Raw genomic sequence first — 21,327 nt, 5'->3', positions numbered from 1 at the left:
AACCAGTCAAACTGTGATCTTAGCTCCTAATTATAGATTTCCACTTGAAATAGATCCAAATTCTCTACCTAGCCCAGAGAATGCAGACCAGAAGTCGCCCGTGGAACTAAGTGGGTAACAGAGAGAAGCAGGATGGCAGCTGCTACAGCAGCTGGTATGGTCAGACACTTCCAACATGAAGGCTGAAACAAACCACTCGAATAGCAAAAATATTTAGGCCAAATGTGGGCATTCCACATAGGAACAAACTTCTCCAAGAGTTAATTTCTTCCACAGAACTTTGCCTTTACAAGCGCAAAGAAGCCCTGGTTTGAATGTGTAATTTTAAGTGACAGTTGCAACCAGAACACTGCTCTCCAGAACTGTGCCTCCCCACACAGCTTCATCTCACACAAGCACTCATTTGGCACAGGGTACACCCCACTGCTTCAAAGCTGCCTTGTGCTTCAGTACCTGTGGTGCTCTCTGCCATAAACGAGGAGGAGCACTTAATTAAAGCTCTGATGTGTGCATTGTATTATCTCAAATTACTGCCACAAAACGTTCTCCATGTAACTTCTCAAAATGCAGAACTGGCCATATGTACTTCACACAAGCCATGGTTTAGCATTTTTCTCCACCCCTCCAATACAATATTCCCCACTGGAGTCAGAGCATTTGAGCAGAAGTTTATTATTAGTACAGTTTGCAACTAGAACCCAGTCCTTATTGCCATGTCTGGTTTGTGCTGTCTAGTAAACAGAAGTCAATTGTATTAAGAACTTACACAAATCCCCAAATTCAATAAGCACAATAACATTAACAAACCAATCTACCTTCAAATACACCCTGCCAAGAGTTCAAAGCCATTATGATGGACAACAGCATTCACAGGCAGTGACAAAAGCTTTGATCCGGGAAAGAAATATTGACCAATGTGTTTCACTTCCAATGCACTCTCAATTCAGCTGTTTCTGTTAAAAACAAATGAAACCTTTGAATGCACATCAAAGTAATGTCCCAGGTAATTCATCTGACTGAAGTTAAATATCACTGCAAGAAAAATCCAGACACCATTTGCATGTGTCTCAGAAGCAAACCTTAACAAAGCACTCACTTATTCTGTAATATTCTGTGTGGTGAGAGTGCCAATAACAGCAGCCTGAGTCAAACAGTCTGAGGGCCACCGCGGGAGAGCAGAGCTCCACAGGCACGTACCCCTGAGAGCCCCAAAAACCTGCAGCTGCTCCCTGCTCCGAGCCCTGATTCCGAAATCACAGAACAGCCCCAACACCCATCCCCTGGACACTGCCAAGCTTTAACTCTCACTAAGTAACCCCATAAAAGGCATTAACAAAAATGCTTTTTAAAAAGGGCATTTTGACCCACAGTCTTAGATGCCAGCAGCAGCAGCAGCGAGCAGGGAGTGAAAGAGCAGAGGTTATTTTCTCCCCACCAAAGCAGAATGCAGGAATGAATGCACTGTCTCTTCTGAAATGGAGATGGGCAGCAGCAAGATGGAAATAGAGCGAAACAACAGTCCACCCATTTTAGGGAATAACACTTACAATAGGGTTAAGAACTAAGAATATCCATTTGGGAATATTACTTGAGACCAGCTTCCAAGGCTTAACCACCTCCCAGATCACCTTTGTCAAACAGGGGCAGCGTATTGGCCATCAGACACAACAATGTACAGAAGGATCAACCCAACCAACCCTCCCCAGAACCATTCCATGCCTTGTGAACCCCACCTGCTAAAGGCAAAGCTGTATTTTATTGTCACTATTGAGCAAAAGTAACACAGGGACTGGCAGCACCAACAGAACCTGGGTACAGCTTACAAATGTTCACTTCTATCTCAGGCAAAGTCAGCCAGCATCACTCTCTGCCGATCTGGGTTAATCATCACCCAGCATAGGTTTATTCAGCAACAACTCTTTAAAAAATGGATATTATTGAAAGATGAATCTGGAGTGATAATTTGAGGCTTGTGGCTCAAACCAGCCCAAGTTTTCGAATTTTAGAAGGTTTTTATGGCCAGTTCTTCCTTTAGATGTGTCAGCATGGAACACATTAACATCAGAAAATGTCCTGTATGCTTCAAAAGGATGCTTTGCTTCTTACAGGGACTAAACCTAACAATTTTAATGTAACTGTGGTGTCTGAGGGATGGATCACTAAACAAAACCTGCCTCCCGCTGCAGACTTTGTCCTGTCCCTGCTATGTAAACTTTTACACAACATGAGAAGCTGGAGAAATTTGTGGAGTTTCTCAATGCAGCTGTAGTAGAATTTGACCTCAACTATTTATCATTTATTTAGATACACCATTCAGCAGCAGGAATCCTCTTAATTTAGCAAACCTACACTATAAATGGCATGTACTGAAGATAGCAAGATCTTAGCACACATTCTGATGTTTATATCATGACATGCCCTTTAGACACTGCTAACTTTAAAAAGGAAGATTTAGTGTCTGCAGCTGAAAAGCCCTGATTTGCACGCACAGCTGAGGCAGCATTTGATACAATGCAAGAATCCTTGGTGTCCTGTGCCAGCCATCCTCCTCTTTCACCTCTTCAGCTGTTGTGTCAAGCCTGTCCAAGGAAGAGGTGAGAGAATGGCACTGCTGCTGAGAAATCAGCTTGCTGGCAGTTAGGTTCTGTAAGAGACTAAGCACTGATTTCCTCTTCCCAGTCTGCTCTTGGTGGATAATAATCTTCTTTCCCCTCTTATATACCACATATGATAGAAACATGAACTACTTTAAAGATGCTTAGCAAAATCCTGTTTACTGAGTCAACGTTTCAGGCCCGGAAATTTCATACCTAGAACAAAACTATCTCATCTTAGATCAAATAGACTTGAAAATATAAAGCCTATCATTTGACTCATTTTAAGATTTTGCCCCTAGACTGTTTGAAAGGCTTACAAATATGACACAGTACAGAAAGCTAGCAACAACTTTTGAGCAGACCAGCCTTTCCCAGTATGTCTGTGAGGGAAATTAAGAATCATCATAAACAAAGAGCGTGCAGAGGGTCCATGCAGCAGAAATGACAACAAAACTGGACACTTCATTGAGCAAAATCTCAGAGAACTAACTTCTGGAGCAAATGAATGTTGTACAAAAGGACCTATTTAGAACAACCAAGGGATTTCATTTCAATGACTTATAATATACTGTTATTATCTAATGAGCTGTGCTTTCAAACAATGTCACTGATGAACTTTGAGCTACTTAGCTGTCTCTCTTGGATTTAAGAAATAGTTGGCCAAAATCATCCACTTTTAAAATCAGAAAGAAAGGGACTGCTCAGCTTCTAGTGGTTGGTTGACTTCCCTCTGTAGTTACAGATAAAATTCACAAAATTAGAGTAACATACTTTAAAAAGCCAATCCAAAAGGAGGACGGGCTGTTACAAGTCTGATCAGAGAAACCTCTCACTGATCTAACTGAATCTGGAAGTATATATAATAAAAAAGTACCACTCAATTTTAATCACTGCACAGACCCTCGATTTTGACTGCCAACTTTGCCCAGCCAAGTCTAAAAAAAGCCAACCTCAAAAGAGAATGAAACCCTACCAGTTTTCTCTATGGGAAAACAAAGTAATTTCAAAATATTTAAGTGCAAATGGGCATGGGAAACGCTCAGCAGGTAGGAAAGAAAAGGGTGAGAATATGGCACTTGTTCCTGCTCCCAGTGAAGCTCAGGGTGTTGTTACCCAGCCAGTGAGAACGGGAACTGGCCTTGAGCACTCTGCACAAACCAAGAGAGAGGTGTTGCAACTCACTGGAACAGAAGCACTGCTCACCTCTCTGTAATCATAGGCATCCTTGTAAAAGGGAGATTTTATCCTCTGCAGCACACCCAAGGTTTATACCAGACTGTACACAGTGCTTAAGGAACCCAAATAATAAGAGATTTTTTGTTGGAAGTGTGGGGTTTGGTGGAAAAGACAGTGCTGTAGATGACGCTTGGATTCAAGGCAGTGTGTTCAAACACAGAAGGTATTTGCACACATGCCCCAAGATACTACACATAAACCTTCACTCTTGTACACACGAGACCTCCAAAGATTGCTCATAACCTCTAAATCAGCTAAAGAGCTGACAGATACTTTTTCTCATTCACAAACTTCCTTCCTTTTACATTTCCTCCCTATTATGCTGAGTCCATACATTTTACAGCTCTTTCTCTGTCAGAGAGGAATTAAGCGTAGGCTTTCAACAGAACTTCTGACTCACCTCACTGATGACAATAAAAGAGTAACACAGGTAGCAACTCCTGCCTTGGAAATGTTTGACTGAACACAGAGGAGCAGTCTTTGGGCTGCGCAGGGCATGTTGCAGCTTCCTTTGGGTGTAGCACAGCTGCCCAGCACTGCTGGCTCCCAGAGCCACCAACACTCTGCACTGCCTTTCACTCACATTTGGACTTGATGATCCCCGTGGGTCCCTCCCAGCTCAGGAATATTCTGTGACAGTGTCTGTGACAGGGATGCAGCCTGGCTTAGCTGGGGGCTGCACATGAGGCTGCTCAACCACAACAGAACATGAGGCTAAAATATACAACTTGGGTAATTCTTAGTCATCTATAGGCTCTTTATCACGACACAGTTCACAGTTCTTTCCACAATTGAAAATGTTCTTTTAGGACATGGGTAGAAGCCCAGTTCCTGAAAACAAGGGTCACCATTTTGTGAGATGAAAATGTGATATTGTGCAAAGACAGATTTTGAAAATCTCAACCTAAGGCAGTGAGAAATGGTCTTGTGTACCATGCTGCACTGTGGTAGGAAAACCTGAAATATTTTTCTTCTAGGCTAACCTAATCTAAAACATTTTAATCACTTCTAAATAACAAAAAAAGAATCTGACTTTGCATCATGTTGTCATCATTTAGACAATTCCCATTAAGTCCAGGTAATCCTCTGTTCTCTCTCACTTCACAAGGCATTAATGACTAGTATTTACAGGAAACTATCAGCTGTGAAGCCCCATTCTCTCAAATCTAAGAGTATTAATATCAGCTCCTTCTTGAAAGCAGTTTCTACTAAATGCTCGACATCACTGGTATCTTCTAAACAAGACTCACAGAGTAAAATACAAGAAAAGAAAATATAAACAAAGATAATGAACTTTCTTTCACAAATCCAAGAACAGCTGAAATTATCTAGTATTTATCACCTTGTGGAAGAATGCTCCTGTAGTGCAGAGTCAGGGCTGGCTGCAAACATTCCCTGCAACAGAAAACCCACCAGCTTTGCATCCTTGCTGCCTCTGCCCTGTGTGAGGATGACTGGAAAGGTCATGGATATATTAACAAACAGAAGGAAGTTGGTTTTCTTTTTCTGTGTTCACGACACATCCATCCTTGTTAATTTTTCAGACTAAACAGTGCAAGTACCCCTCAAAACAAGCTTAGGATTCTTTTTCTGTGGCCATACCCCGTGTGTAGCCACTGATGTAAATGCAAGTCCGATCATAACTGTGGCATTTTGTTTGTGCTTGCAAAGCAGAAGGCAACAGGGAATTGTGTCCTTTGTTTATAAGCACAAGTTTAACTGGGATGACACTAAACTACTGAAAGAATCTGATTAACAGATATAATACATCAATTTCCTGTGGCTATCAAAGCCATCATTCTAATTTTCTGCTTCTCTCACAGGAACAAAAGGGTTTGGGGTTTTTTTTATCATACCAAAGCTTGTCTTCTTTTACTTTATTAAAGACATCTCTACAATTATTTCATGAGAATGATTCTAGTCTTTTGTCTATTGTAAGGAAGCAAAAGGATTTATTTAGCTAAATTTGCATTCCCCTTTAACGTAATACTGGGGCTTTGTGCTACAGTGGATTAAAGCAGCATCTGTTCTTCTCTGGAAACCTGGAGTCAAATCACAGCAGTGCAGTGAAGTTGCCATCTCTGCCTGTACCCTAAATGGAACCTAAATAAAATTCAAAAGGATTCCCAAAAGACACGAGAAAGGCTATGTAAGTAAAATATTTTTGATTAGTAAGTCTTGCTAAAAAAGTCCATGATCAGTAAATGGTTTTGCATAACAAAGACCCATGAATTAAACAAAACCTGTACCTAAATACATAATTTTGACATAAAATAGCAATATACAAGATACTAAAAGTGAATTTCCAAAGGCTGGGCTGATTCTGCTCTTGTGACTACACAGTCTTTCTTCCTGGGCAACAGAAATAAAGCAGCAAACTCAGGAATATGAGTCTGGCTTGTGGCCCATACCCTGTTTCAACACAAATGACATCTAAACAAAGCATGGTTAACAAAAGCAATGCACCAACACACTTTCTTCCCTAACCCACGAGCTACCTCATAATTCCAGTTGCTCTGTGGATCAGGCAGTGTCTGGGTTAGGGGCACATCCTCACATATTTAATGTAACAAACAGAGCAATCAGGGCTCCACCTTGGTTACCATTTCTGAGGTCTCCTGCAGTTCTGTTATTAAATAAACATAAAAAGAAATAATTGATTGACAGCTGCTGTGATTAAAATATGCCTGACTCTGAAATTAATGATAAAATTACCATTAGGCCTGGCAGAACAACCATGTAAATGCTGAAGGAGCAAAAAATTTGCATCCTGAAAGATGTTTATGAATTATGGCAAATCCTTGCAATAAAAGGTACAACAATCCAGACTCAGACTGTGATGTTTCAAAATTCAAAATAAAAAAAAAAAAACAAACAAAAAAAAATCAATATTTAAAAATACAGTACCTTAAACCCTCCTTTGCACCTCTCAGAATGCTACAGAAACTGGAAGCCTCATGGGTTTACAACAAAGAGGGTTCATTAGTTTGGATGCTAAAATTCCATGAAGGACTAGTGGATAATTTCCAGACCATCTTTATGGCATTACTATTTCCCAAGTGCCCTGGCAGCAGGTTAAATTCCATTTTGCAGTCACACAGATGAAGTTAAGCCAATGCAGTGTTCCACTGGAGCACCACACTGGGCACAAGGACACGTTTCCCTTGGAAGGCAACTCCTCACTTCCAGCACTTGTGTCCCAAGGTCCTGCTGGAGCCTGAACACCAGTGGTGTTAAACACCAAGGAACACAACTGGAATCTGTGAGCAGCTGCTAAACACCTACAGGTAACATCCACGAGTGCTGGGAGGACACCTGGCATCCACCACCAGACCACTGACTACCTCTAGGCCAGCTTTTATTATTGAGCTCCTTCTCCCCGGTGTTCATGCAAGCACAGTTTGCAGGCATCATTAGAGCCATCACCTAAGTGTGCTAATCACCTACACCATTATGAGATTTGCCTCTTCAGAGTGTGAGCCTTGAATTGCCATCTTTAGACTCTGAGAAAACATTATCAATATAAAGGTAAACGGTTGTTTCAAAGGAATTGTTCCACCCAAAGTCCTTGCACTGCTCTTGAAGCCCTCAAAGGCATGAAACAATCCCAGGCTCCAAGAGATGGAAGAGTGTTCTCCTCATGAAGACCCAGTATCTGGAGAAACACTTTCTATAGCCATATGAATAGATTCTCTTGAAAGATTTTTCATTTTGCAAACACAAAATGGTCACAGGGTGAGAAAACCCGTGTAAGGCCACAAAATCCTAAGCAATCACTCCTGTTTCTCCCTGGAAACCACTGGTGAAGACACCTTCTCCAGCAGAGAAGGTCTCTTTGCCCAGCAGTCACTCCCTGGATCCAGTCCCTGCAACCTTCCAGTACAAGACTTACAGGAACGACAAATCAGAGTTACTGTTCAAGTTGGTATTTGCACTTTTCAGGAGAAAAACTGAATCCTTGGGTTTCCTCACCTGAAAGCTGCAAATTATTCAATGAAACTGAAGAGCAGGTTGTTCATTAACTGCACCAGGATTCCCAGAGGGCTTCTAAAGGGCAAAGAAACAACTGAATGCTGTTGGTACATGGAGCACTATGGTTTTCACTGGTTAGCTCCAGATCTTGGATTACAATACCTTGGATGATAATGAATTATTTCAGATTAGTAGAAATAGGAAGAATAAAGGATGATAAATGACTTCACACGGGAAACCTGAACATTGAGCTTCTATTTAACCAAGAGAAAAAAATCCCAGCTGACTACTTTGTAACAGTATTCTCAATATATTTCAGGAATTAGAACAGGACATCTCAACAGCAAAACCAAATCTGGTACAAAAGTAGAAGTAAAATGGAAAATGAGTAATTTTATTCAGCATGGCCTTAGCTCTCCCAAAGCACTCAATAGGTGTAATGAATTCTGTGTTTATATGAAGGATATCTGCCACAAGAACAGACACAGTTAAATACAACCATCCAAACTGAGTACTCAGCAATTCCTCTTTTAGCACATCAGGCAGAATAATCAAGTTTAACTGAAAGGAAGTGCATAGCAATGTGCAAATGGAGGGAAAAAGTCTGAAACAATGATGAATAACAGAATGTAACTGTGTAATAGGCAAATCTGTCACTAAAGTAATAGTTATGAATTATGTTTTTAGCAAGCCATGCAAAGGTAACATCACTTATGCAAACATTACCTTCTCCACACAGGAAACTTACATTATTTTTTTCTTTAAGGGTAAAAAATGGGCTGAAGGATCATTAACTGTATGACTAAACTGTACCATGAAACAGTTTTCTTTATCAAAAAACATTTTGCCTTTCTTTTCTAGAAAAGCAACTGTTGCATTCATGCATAGTTACACTGAATCCAGTCACTTCCTCCTTTTATATTTTTCCACACATGCCCACACCCAATTTAAGATGTTTTCTATCTTTAGCTAAGCTGAATATTCCTTTAACAGTCGAACAGCTCAGCATTTGGCTGAATTACTTGGTGGAATAAACTTCCATGATGCATCGGAGATAAATTCATTTTGCAAGTGCACTGCATGTGCAGGATAAATTTTTTAGTTTATCATAAATGCACACACAGCATCACACCACAAAAACTCGTTTGTGCATGGAGTTTTCAGGCAGCTCAGGGACAGAGTTATGTATTGCTGTACTTTTGACACGCGTTATTTTGGTAGTTAACAACATCATTACAATAGGGACTGTATGTGTTAACACGACAAATCCCACCCTCTGTTCCTCCTGCGTCAGTTATTCAAGTATCTGAACTTTAAAGGCCTTCGAAGGGAACTTTTTTTGTCTTTTTTTTTTTTTTCTTCTTTTCTGGCTGAGGGCACGAGTGGCAAATGCTGACTTCACACCCCGCTGAGTGTGACACACCTGCCAGGACAAGGCCAGGTCTCCGGCCGGCCCCGGACACCGGGAACAGCCTGTACCAGAGCTCTGCAGCAGAACTCACCCCGCTTTGACACAAATCATGTGATTTCCGCGCTCTCTCCCGAACTCCCCATAAGCAGTGTTTTCACACCGGTGTCAGGAGCGGCCAGGTCAGCTCACACCCTGCTGCCACAGCTCCCCATTTAGGGCTCTGCCCGTCCCCCACAGCACCGCAGCGGGGCCGCTTGGGGACGATCCAACCCTCGGCTCCCGCAGGGCAGCCGGAGCCTCCGCCTGTCCCCGCTCCGGGACACGGCAACAGCTCCCGATCGCCGCGACCCGCAGACACCCCGGGGCAACCCCCAGGGGTAACGGGGGCAATCGCGGGGATAACCCCCGGAGACAACCCCCAGCGACAATCCCCAGGGACAAAAGGGTGCTCCCAGCGCAAGCCGGACTCCCCCATCCCATCCCATCCCATCCCATCCTCCCGCACTTCCCATAGCGAGCCCGGGCAGCGTTGGCGGCGCGGAGCCCTTTGTGCGGCAGCGGCGGCTCGGGGGCCACCCCCGCACCCCTCACCAGCTGTCCAGCTCCAGCTCCAGCAGCGACTGGGTCCTCTCCGAGCTGCAGTGCAAGCACCACATGGCCGGGCCGGAGTGTCGGGCGGGGAGCTCCGTGCCACCATAGCCGCCCCTCGGGCCGCCCCGCCCCGCGCCCGCTCCCGCTCCCCTCCGCGGGCGGTGGGGCAGGGAACCGGGCAAGAGCGCACGCGTGGAGGGCGGGATTCCCGGGGAAAAACGCTGCTCTGAGGGCTCCCCTCACTCCAGCAGCCCGTACATCCCTCACCGTGGCCGGATGCCCCTCGACAACGAAATAGCAACACCCTCCCCACAGCTCCATACTCTGGAATGACACAACAAAGCACCGCTGGCCGATAGCTGTAGTTTGGGGGGAGTTTTATTCGGGAGCTAAAAATGCCGCCCGAGCGAAGCGGGCGCAAGAAGGAGCACGGCGCAGAGCCGTGCATGCAACATAATTCGTATTTATACATCCCGTCTTTCAGGGTGGTGAAAAGAATCGAGGCAGCTTTCGTTGAAGCCCTCCCCCCCCTTAAAGATTTGGATGGAGCGTGCGTTTTGCATAGTTTCCTAAGGAAGCGCTAGGCGTAGATTCCAATACGCCTGGGTTTAACTAGCTTTCAGTGAAACTCAAACACGTTAAGGAAGGACACACCTACACCGGCTGTTTTCATAGGAAAGTCACTGCAAGTCTCTAACCAGAGACTATTTACACTGCAATGCCTGCTTTCAACATTTCATGGTTATCCAGACAGCCTCTTCCCAGCAAGAAGGTCTGGGATCCACAACAACCCCACGTTTTTCTGGTCCTGACTCAATGCCTCCTGCATTAAGCTTCATCTCTACTTGTAAACAGAGACAAATCCAAAGCAGACACGAGCAGTTCCCAAAAGTCAACTTCTCCTTCGGAAACCCGTTTCCATTTAGGGAATATATAAATACAGACAGTTTTAGCGTGGGCTGTGAAGGAGACGTATTGGAAAGGGTGGCTGGGAAGCTCTGACCTCAAAAGCAGTCACAGAATTTTCTGAAGAATGTGCTTTTCTGAAGCCACTTCAAACACAATCTTCCTTCTACAGATACGATCACGCTAGATCAGCAAATAACCAAGCAATACAAACACAACCCATTCCAAACACTGCGTGGATAATTGTTACAGATGGCTTTCCCCCCATCAATGTCAAGCATCCAGAATTCCCCATTTAGTTTCGACCATTCTGGTACAAAGTTTTTGTTAGATCACTTCTTGCTTGAATATGTTGTTAAAATTTAAAGTAGAGATTAAATGCCCAAATCATCTACACATTTAAGATCTCACATCTGTTCCAACGGGGGGAATCAAACACAGAAAAACAAATTCTTGCTGCACTACGCAGACAACATTGTGGTTTCCGAGTCGAGGCAGCCTGATGCAGTTATTTTTGGAGGGATTTTTTGTGAATGTTTCAACATTCCAAAACCATTTTCATTCATCCATAATCCATCGTGTACAATCCATTTTCTCTCAGGTAACAATAACTGTAATCCACACTGGGCAATCCACCCTCTCTCAGGTGGTGATTTAGCACAGACCTCTAGGTCTATGACTTCTTAGGACAATTTTTGGTGTCACGTAGCTAAATTTCTTTGTCATCCTGGTGACAGAAGAGGTGCTGAACATACAGAGCTGATGTTTCAGGCCCCAGAAGACAGGGGCAGGAGAGGCTCTTCTACCAACACAGAACCAAACATGGCCTTCTATAGCACTTCACTGATCTGCACTTTACATAAGAAGCTTTGGCAGAACCAGTAGGATGTATATCCCTGTTGTCCTTCTGCTGTTATTTTGACACCTAACTAGCATTGGAGTTGCCACTAAGATATTGTATAAATATGTAGTGCAGTGTACGGAGGTCAAAAAGTAACTTTTCATGTCCAACTATCCTTGTTCCTGGCAATTTGGTGGGCCACAACTAATAGCACAACACAAAGTGATCTTTGCTCTGTTAGATCAACTTGACTTAAGCAAAAGTTAAGGAACTAGGAAATCTCTCTGTAAGTGGAAGTAAGCAAAGATTTCAAAGCATGATTTTACACTCTCCAGATCAGCCCAGAAGTTTGAGGGAAATAATTGTGAAGCAAGTGGGCTGGCTGACCACAGGAAGAGCTTATTGTGACAACCAGCTCACTCACCGCAGCTGCTGCTTCATTCACTTTGCACCACTGTAGTTTCCAGCCAGTTGCCCAACAAGCAGCACTCAATTAATATTAATACAGTATCTCAGCAGTGAACGACTCCCTCAGACCATTCAATCCTCCTTGCTAAAGCTAACACTATTTTATTTCTAATACAGAAATATAATTAAACCTTAGATTAAGCGCAATACTGAAATCTTGGTTTATCCAGTAATTTACATAAATCACTACTATTTAATGTGTTAATGGCTAAAACAAAGTTTATAAACCCCCAGAGTGCAACAAACTCAATTTGTAATTATGAGCACACAGCAATTTGTACAACATGCCATCTAAATCTACAGTAATTGTGACCCTACTTAAAGGGTAATTCCCAACTTAATCACATTTAATACACCATTATTTCCAAGATCTAAAAAGGCTGAAAAATAAGCATTTGTCTTGCATTTTGCTTGAATAAAAGCAAAGGGTTACCCAGGCAAAAGAACCCAGAAGAAACTACCAGGGAGTAGTTTTCTTCCTGCAGAGTATAAATACAGCCATGCAGCATTGTACAATAAACTGCATATACAGGCCAAAACACCCGTTATTCCTCTCACTGTGGGATTTGGGGGGATATTGATCCAATTCCTCCCTTGAAAAAAATATGCTAAACCATGTGGATCCTCCACCTCCTGCCTCCCGTGGTGAATTCGCTGTTTCTCATGTTCTCTCTCTGCCCATGCTTACCTGTACACCTAATGTAAACCAAGTATTCCTTAAAAAAAATTGGGATATATCAGTTTCAAGGATGTACAGCACAATCCTCTTCCACATTATTCTCTCACAGTGAGAATTATCAATGAAGAGTAATCGATCCTCTAACCATATAAAGTGTCATAATGTTCCCATGCGACCTGGAATTACATGGGAATTCTCAAGTGTGCCAGGTAATTCTTCAAAAGCTAACATGCTCCTGTACTCATCCCACTTCTGTGTCCCTCCAAAGTGGATTTCTTATCTTCTCTCATACACATTTCTGCATTTCCTGTGGCTCTGTACCAGATTATTTCATTTTTTAATGCCAGTACACAAAAATCAGCATAAAAACAATAACTACCACTTCAGTTCATTTTTTAAACTGAACTTATAAAGCCTTTAAACAAACACGTCTGGGAAAAGGCTTTATGTAGTCAGTTGCTACGGAGTAGGCAAAACAATGAATCTTTGTAGTCTTTTTTGCTCTCCTAAGAACAGATCCAAAGCCTATTTAAGGCAAAGGAAATCTTCACTGATTGCAAGGGTTTGGAGACTCATAATGGTACTTTTCAACCACCTGTCTCAAGGCCCCACACCTTTACAAAACATCAAGTTTATTGCTGTGTGAGTGATGGGAATACTGAAGCACAAAGATTATAAACCATAGCAGAGGAAAATTGGAATAACTTCTCCCAGTTGCCTTGCAGATCAGTGGGAGAACTGAAAGGGAAACAGATCTGTCTACATGTTCTGCTTCTTTATCCCCTCCCATAAAACAAGATGCTCCACCCTACAGAGGGAGAAAAGATCATTGTCTGTTGTTGGCCCTCAAAATAAACCTTGCCAGAGAAAGGCTGTGCTCTCCAGCAAAGTCTCTCCATTCCCTGGCTAGAAGGTTTGAGTAAGAGCAGCAATTTTGGAACAAAAAAGGAAATTTCATATGAAAACAAGGTTTCAGAATGCTAAGGTACACAGATTTGTCCAAAGTTGAAGCATGCAAACCAGGCAACCCTGCAAACTACAGCAAGTTATGAAGTACATCTACAAAATCTCAGCTGTGAGAGAAACAGTGCCTAAAGAGGCTTAGACTGCAGTCAGACCATTCGACCAGAGCCAGGATTCCTGACTGAAAATTCCCTGCTGTCACTACTCTGACCTGGTTTTGTCCCTCAGAGTCAGTAGCTGATCCTACAAACCCTCACTTGTGCTAGAAGCCATTGTAAACTGCATTAGTGGTGCACTGTAACGCTGCCTGACTATTTACATCCACGGCAACAATGCTGGGAAAAGTAACATTGGGCAGAGCTTTTTGGAACACGATTTAGGTTTGTCTCTCAGACAGCTCTGAAACGCTGCTCATGCTGCTTCTGAGCTGATGTGTTCATCCTCTGGCCCTGCCTCAGCTCCCAGCAAGACACAGTTTTCCTTTTCCACAAAACTAATCAGTTACTAGATGACTACATTTCATTATAATTCTATCAAGATATTTAAAATTTCTCTTGACAGGTCCACAGGCACAGGGAACAGTTTTTTTTTTTGAGCAAATACCAAATCCCTCCCTTTGAAAATAATTTAGCAGAGGCCTTTCTGGAGCTGTCAGCGTCGCTGCCACTCACCCCAGCAGTGAAATGATACCTGAGGAGCAGAAGCTGCAAGAAAGGTCAGTCAGCACTGAGAAGTGGTTCTTCAAGAGGAAACATTTTCTTTTTATAAATCCATGGACAGAAGGATAGTGGATGCTCAGAAATCCCCCAAAGGCAGTACAGAGGCTGACAAGGAGCCAGAGAGCCCCCTTAGAAAGAAGTTCATCTGGAAGCCAAGAAAGCCACTTTGTTCACCAGAAACTGTAGATGGAGTAAAAGGGAAAGGGAAATCTCTGATCTGCATTCCTGGGGCAATAAAGGCAGGACTCTGTACCAGGAATACAAGGTGACTGCAGTTATAACTCTGCTGATACCATTACATGAATAAAACTCCTTTGTTCCTTCCGAGTGAAATATGTACAAGGGTGGCTCCTTCATTCTCCTCACGTGGAGTGGCACCTTCTCTGTGGAATCCAGAGCTCCCACAGCCTAGGACACACCTAAACATTTGCAGCACCAGGTCACTGGGTTTCTGTGGCTGCGTGTTTGGTGCCACTGCCGAGCAAGAGTGGTGGGCACTGAGCCCATGAGGGTCAGGAGGGAGAAACTCAGGATGTAAGGGACATATCCTGATGCTCTAAACCAGCAGATCTCACAGAGGGAAAGCTGAAACCATGGGCTCCCCCTTCCAGACTGTTACTTAGCCATAAGAAAAGACTGGAAAAGTAATTGTTACTGAATAAAATATCTTGCAATGAAGTTGGACAGAAAACACACATTGAGAAGATACAAATAATGCAGGTGGCTAATAGATTGGGTTAATGCTCTTGAACACCCTGTGTAAACCAACTGAACCCAAATAATCCTTTAAAAATATTCCATACCAGAAGGTTCCTTACAGCTTCCTCTGTTTTCCTGCTTTCATTTCATGGCAGTAATAATGTATTTTCTGCAAAGAGCATTTCTTTGGGATTAATGGCAGCTGAGATTAACAATGCTTAGTTATGCTTCATGTCATCAACATCCCAAAAGCTCTCCATCCACAAGAAAAGCACGGTTATGTTTACTTGATATTTAATATTTTGGGGTTTTTTTTTCCTGTTTGAACAATTCATACATTTAGTGAGATGAGTGAGCTTCAGTGTGCGCACTAAAATCAAGCCGAAAGACACATGACAGATTTAAACATTTTTCACTCATATTTTCTACTTCTAAAAAATACAGAACTGTGTTTCTTTGAACACATATGTGAAAAGAATTACAAACGCCACAGACAGTGGCTGAAAGCTTGGGAAGATAATTACTATTTAGCATTAAAGTAAATACTGGAATGTTGCTACTTTATATTCTGTACAGAACTGTCTCTCCAGCAGCATTTGTGACATCTGGCTCAGTATAATGTGCTGCTCTGAGAGATCACGTGTGCAGTGCATGCCATGCAAAGGACATATTTTCCATGAGTGCCTTTCTGCAAGCACCATTCGAAACCAAGGAATTCTTCTACTTGAAGCTCAGATTGTGTTACAGTTGTTTATTTTGATAGCAACCACCAAGTTTAAACTGTTAGGAAAATGAAAAGCATCACTGAAATTCCCATATATAAATAATAATTTTAAAAAGTTACCAAAATCCAATTTTTAGATGAAGAAATCACCTTTTCACTAACTGCATATTTAAACATATGGGTAAGAAGAAGGCTATAAAGGAGGTCTTATTATTTACCTAATAATTAGATTAGATTTAAAGGCATTTCATGAAAATATTTTCATGGCTTCTGTATTAGTGCATGGCTGTGCAATGCAACTACTTTTAATTCCAGAAGAATATTTATCTATACTCCCATTTTGTCAAATCCATCAGCATTGAGATGCAATGTATTCCTCAGACAGAAGACTTGATTGAAATGCAGGAATATTTACAGACACTTCTCTTTTGGCATTGCACATCCTTCAGCTGATCCCACAGGTTGACTGTGGCACCAGCAGTGTTCCTTTCCACAAAACTCAGCAGGGGCCTTCTGCTTAAGCTTTCTGTAGGGTACAAAGGGTGATCACCATGGAAAACCAAACCAACAAACCGCATTCCCCAGCAGTGATCACGTAGCAAAATGAGTTCTGGGCTAAGGTCACCCTCTACAGACACAAAGCCAGGAACAGCTGCGTGTGTGTGACACCACTCCGTGTTAACAGAGCTCAGCCTCCACTCATTGACCTGAATCCATGGGCCACACTCAGAAACTACAAAAACTCTGTCCTAGCTTAGAGTATGCAACAAATGTTGACTTTTTCCATGGTAATCTTCCTAGGGAATAGAAACTTTAGTGGTGTAAACAAAAACAGGAGTGGAAGCAATAACAACACACCTTGGAGAAACACTGCACACCAACGTGGAATGAAGAGCATTAGAAAAGGAGTATTTTTGTTCCCATTTCCTGACTGGAGCCTGCAGGGTAGCACAGCATGTTTCAGTGCCCTCTCTATGGAATATGCTGAACCCTCAGAAAAAAGGCTGGGCAGCTCAGGCTGTGTTCAAAGGGAGACAGGGCACTTCTGCCCATCCTGCCTGAGCTCTGGGCACAGCAGGGCTGAGACAGGGCACCAGTGTGTGCCCACTGTGCCACTGGCTGCTCCAGCCAGCTCCCAATCCCAGTCATAACCTGAAAATACACCTTCAGTCCATCCCTCTAAACCTGGAAAAAGAGGTGAGGTGTAAAAGGGTAGGATAACATTGCATTATCTTTCCACCCACTGTTAAACCAGAGGGAAGAAGCGATCAGAAGGTACCAAATCTCAGTGGCACGACTACATTTTACATGCACCAGGGACTGAGAGGCAGGTATTTACTAGTACAGAGTGATCAATCCAAGCTAAGGAGACAGGTGTTTGTTGTTTGGCACCAGTCCTGCTGAGTGTGCCAGTACAGAGCACAGACATGTACATGTGACACCTTCCCATTGCCTTCTCTATCACACTGACCTACACAGCGTGGTAAGGGAAAAAAGGACCAGGAAAACCCCTCTTTCAAGCTCTTGGGTGCAGATAACTAATTACCAATACGGTAGATGGAAGAAGGAAGGTGTGTCCCCAGTGTTAGGTCTGTGGGGAACACCCAGATTTCCCTTACATCTCTCTAAGGCACCATTAGCAAAATACCAACAGAGGAAAAAATTTGCACATGACTATGCACAGTAGATCTTCGTTCACAGATGAACAGGATGTATTTTGTTTCCTTGTGGAAATGCGTAACTCCTGAATTTTTTAACAAGGGTTATATTTCAGCACAACTGCACACCAAGTAAAGATAGTAGGAAGACATCAGGGTGCTGAACTTTCATCTTTCAAAATTATTACTTATTGCAGTCCTTGTTTTGAATCTGGATAAAAAAGAAAAGCAAAGGATCCCTCTTGCCCTAAGTTTGGTTTCACTGAATGGCCCAGGCAGGGCAGCCTGTCCCAACCCACCCTCCTTTTAGCAGCCCTCTGAAGGGTATTTCCACACAGCACCTGCCCCACCGGGTGGGTAGTAAGGGACCTATACATAAACCAAAGCATATTTTAAATCACTGCCTTCAAAAGGCAAAAATGGCAAAAGAAATCATGTTTCTCACACCCAAAACAGAAAGGTTATTTTGCAATTAACCACAGCACTGAAGTGAAAATGCACCAAAGTGAAAATTCACTCAACTTGATTGACCTTTCGTCCTGTCACAGAAAACATTTAATTAAGTCTCGTCTAAATCTTAGACAAAAAGAAAATTAAAATCCATTATGTTAATTAATTACACAGTACAATTAAAGGTGGGTATCCTTTCAAATGCAAACAGTAAATTTACAACTAGAACCACCCCAGGTGTCCTAGGAAAAGCTGCTAACCAATCTGGAGATTAGGAACGGGAAGTAATTTGAAATGTGAATTCATTTGCTTTGCCATCCCATGTTCCTTCCTCCCCCCACACCCCCGGCCTAGATGCCCATGCTATGAACTCACAGTTTGTATCTTGGCAAATAAAACTACCCCGAGGCCATAAAAGAGACAATGCATTGCAAATGGATGATCTTTGGCATCCACCAAAGATTACTCAGTGAATCAGTTTATATTAATGTTACTTATCTTCATCAATGTGCAGGAAACATACTCTGGACTCAAAGGGACTCCAATCTCTCCTCCTCCTCCTCCTCCTACCCTTCAACACACACAGGGCTGCAAGAGCACTGGCAATTTAATCAATTTGTATTTTGTGTTATCTGACCAGAGAGATTTCCTCCTTCTCTAGGGTAGAATTTATCCTGGTGTGCTCAAAGCTCTGTTTGCTGAGAAGCCAGAAAACCGAATTACAAGGAACACTTTATTTTGTTGATGGGATTGCAGAGAGGTGACTGGGGGCAGAGCACGGCCAATTGCTGGTACCAGCCACCACAGGCAGAGGATGATGGAGAGGAGGGATGCAGTTCCAGCCAGGGTTATTCTATGGAAACCACAGCAGAAAGCTTTCCATCCTAATGAGCCTGACAGGGGCTGACAGCACAGCTGAAGATGGAATAGGCTATTTCAGAATCCTCAGAGGGTTTCTAGTATGAACAACATTTTGTGGACTGTGGATCTGAGCTCCTACGCCAAACCAAAGTTAAAGCTAAGCTTAAGGTGCAAACTCCTCTCTGGATAAGAGACCACAGCAGGGGAAACCAAAGAGGTGGCACAATCTAACACCTGGTCACCAAACCCCTTCTCAGCTGGTGCAGGTATTGAGTTCTTGAACAACCACGAGGATAAATTTTAGTCTTCTAATTCTCCCCCATGAATTCTCCAGCGGGGTCTGAGAACATGACCCAAATGTGATGTCCAGGGAGCAGGCCCCTGTAACGCATTTACAGTCCCAGAGGGACATACAGAATACTTTACAGCATCACCCCCCCATGACATTCACCATGAACAGAGCACTGCTTTGGGCCTGAAGCCTCTAACCAAAAACCAGCACACTGAGGTTTGCAGCCCCACTGCAACAAAGGAAACAGTGGAGGACATGCTTAGTTATCAACTAAAACCCTGGTGTTTAATTCTAGGAAGACAATTCTGACTTGCTAGAGACAGAAGAAAAATGGAGACACCTGCAGCTCAACAAGAAGTGTGGGAAACCTGTTCCATTTCCTTGTTTGGATCACCAGCTTGGATATTATGCCATCTTTCGTTTAAATTATGAATTGCAAAGTAATTGAAATGTGAAATGTTGCTCAATCAGTTTAAGATTTAATCTCAAGAAATTCAGGCGTACTTGATTTAACATTATTTTTCTTCCTACCAAAAAAACCCCCAAAATCAGAGAAATTAAGAACTTTTAGTCTTGCAACTCTGTATCTGATAGTCTCAACTGACAACACAAAACCCTCTAGTTTTTTATAGTTGGATGAGCACAAAATTTACTAAAATAATTGCCCAAGCAGTGCAGTGTGTCCAAACTGTATCAGTTGCTTGCTCCACAGCCATGCCAGGAGCTTCTCTCCCATATCACTCCACAGGCTTTTGTTACCCACCACTGTGATTTTCAACAAGTAACTTAAAACTGGCAGCAAAGATGCACCTTTATTTACGTGGTTCTCTTTCCACACAGTGTAGGCAAAGAATCTGCCTGTGCTCAACATAAATGAGATCACTCATTTTGCTTTCAGCAGAGCCTGTCCTGATGCTCTTCAGGGATGTTTTCTTACATTTATTTTATATTAAATCTCTACTTACAGCATATTCTAGCTGTTGGGGATGAAGGTATTGATAGCAGGAAGGCATTTGTTGTGGTTTGGAGTTTTTATTCATCGAATTAGCTTTCACTAATGGAGAAATACTCAAAACATCCTTTTTTCTACTGTCCCAAAACCTCCCCCATAACCCAGAAGGAACGAAACAGACAAACTGTCCAAGCTGGAGTTATTTTGAACGGATTCTTTTTTGAAATTCCCAGGAAACAAGTACATTTTGAACAGTGGACACTGCCAGTGGCACCAATGGAGCCGTCCCCAAGAGGAATGGAGTTTAAAGTTCCTGCCATCATCGTTCAGTGACACAGAGCCGAGCGCCAGGATTCGGGGTTTGGTTAGGTCTGAAGAAAGCACTCACACTGACACACACCAGAGCACCAGCTCTGTGTTAGGGCTGTTGAGAGCAAGTTCCAGTTTAGGGTTGTTGGAAGGAAGAGGCACCACTAACACAGAGGAAAGGCGACTCCTTCCACACTGTACAGAGTATTCAAGGCTGGCCTTCACCTACCCCTGCCCTAAAATGTAACCTCGAGAGCTCTGACAAAAACCTGCCTGTCCACACCTGCATTTACCCTCCCTACAATGCAAACAAATATAAGTAAAGCAAAAGAGAACCCCAGGCATTCACAATGAAGCACGCTGAATTCGAGCCTCACAGGCACTTGCTGCAGCAATATTCCATGCAGAATCAAGGATAGACTTTAGAGCAGAAATCTGCTCAAAATCCCTGCATATGCTGCCCATGGCATATTGCTCCAGTGGTCCTGCAGGGAATTCTGATGGCACACACACTCTTCACTTCTAAAAATGAAGGATTCATTGTTTCAAACCTGATAAAGCCTAGCCACTTCTGCAAAGCTTTCAAATAAAAATAACTTCTTGTCTGTGATGAATTTTATCATGTAAGAAAATCACCGTACAAAATTCTCAGGGATTCATTCTTTACTCAGACTAATTCCAACTGCATGCCAGATTTTCTTCATCCAGAATACAACTTTCCTTAGAAGACTCAGCTCTGTACTGAGAGGGCTCCACATGCCCATGTCCTCACACACTCAAACTCCACAGAAGGCATTACATGAGCTCATCTACGAGTATGAGATAAGAACAGCAAAAGGGAGGCAATAGGCTTTCCAAAAACCTCAGGGAGTTTTATTTCGGAGAAGACATCCCAGCATTTATGCTCCCAGAACATGCTGACTCACGTGTACAGCTGGAGTTGGCAGAACAGCATCTCCCTCAGAGGTGACAATCCCCTCTGTGTTTGTGAAGGAAGCA

At 42.8% G+C, this 21,327-nt stretch overlaps 1 protein-coding gene across 16 annotated transcripts in view; it reads right to left on the bottom strand.

Annotated features, from left to right (window-relative positions):
* The window catches only part of IQSEC1 (IQ motif and Sec7 domain ArfGEF 1), a 281,533-nt gene that overhangs the window by 48,332 nt on the left and 211,874 nt on the right, over positions 1-21,327 (bottom strand). The window contains exon 1 of one of the 16 annotated variants that reach the window (XM_039559082.1): positions 9,808-9,962. The exons of 13 other annotated variants lie outside the window; for them this stretch is intronic. In XM_039559082.1, the coding sequence (XP_039415016.1) occupies positions 9,808-9,872 (65 nt within the window). In that variant the 5' untranslated portion in view covers positions 9,873-9,962. Of the gene's footprint in view, positions 1-9,807; positions 9,963-21,327 lie in introns of those variants that run through there. 2 more of the 16 variants (XM_039559083.1, XM_039559087.1) reach the window with 2 other exon arrangements.

Source organism: Corvus cornix, chromosome 12 (genome assembly GCF_000738735.6).
Source record: "Corvus cornix cornix isolate S_Up_H32 chromosome 12, ASM73873v5, whole genome shotgun sequence".
Taxonomy (NCBI): domain Eukaryota; kingdom Metazoa; phylum Chordata; class Aves; order Passeriformes; family Corvidae; genus Corvus; species Corvus cornix.
The sequence above is the reverse complement of the archived record's forward strand: the minus strand, read 5'-3'. Positions and strand labels throughout refer to the sequence as shown.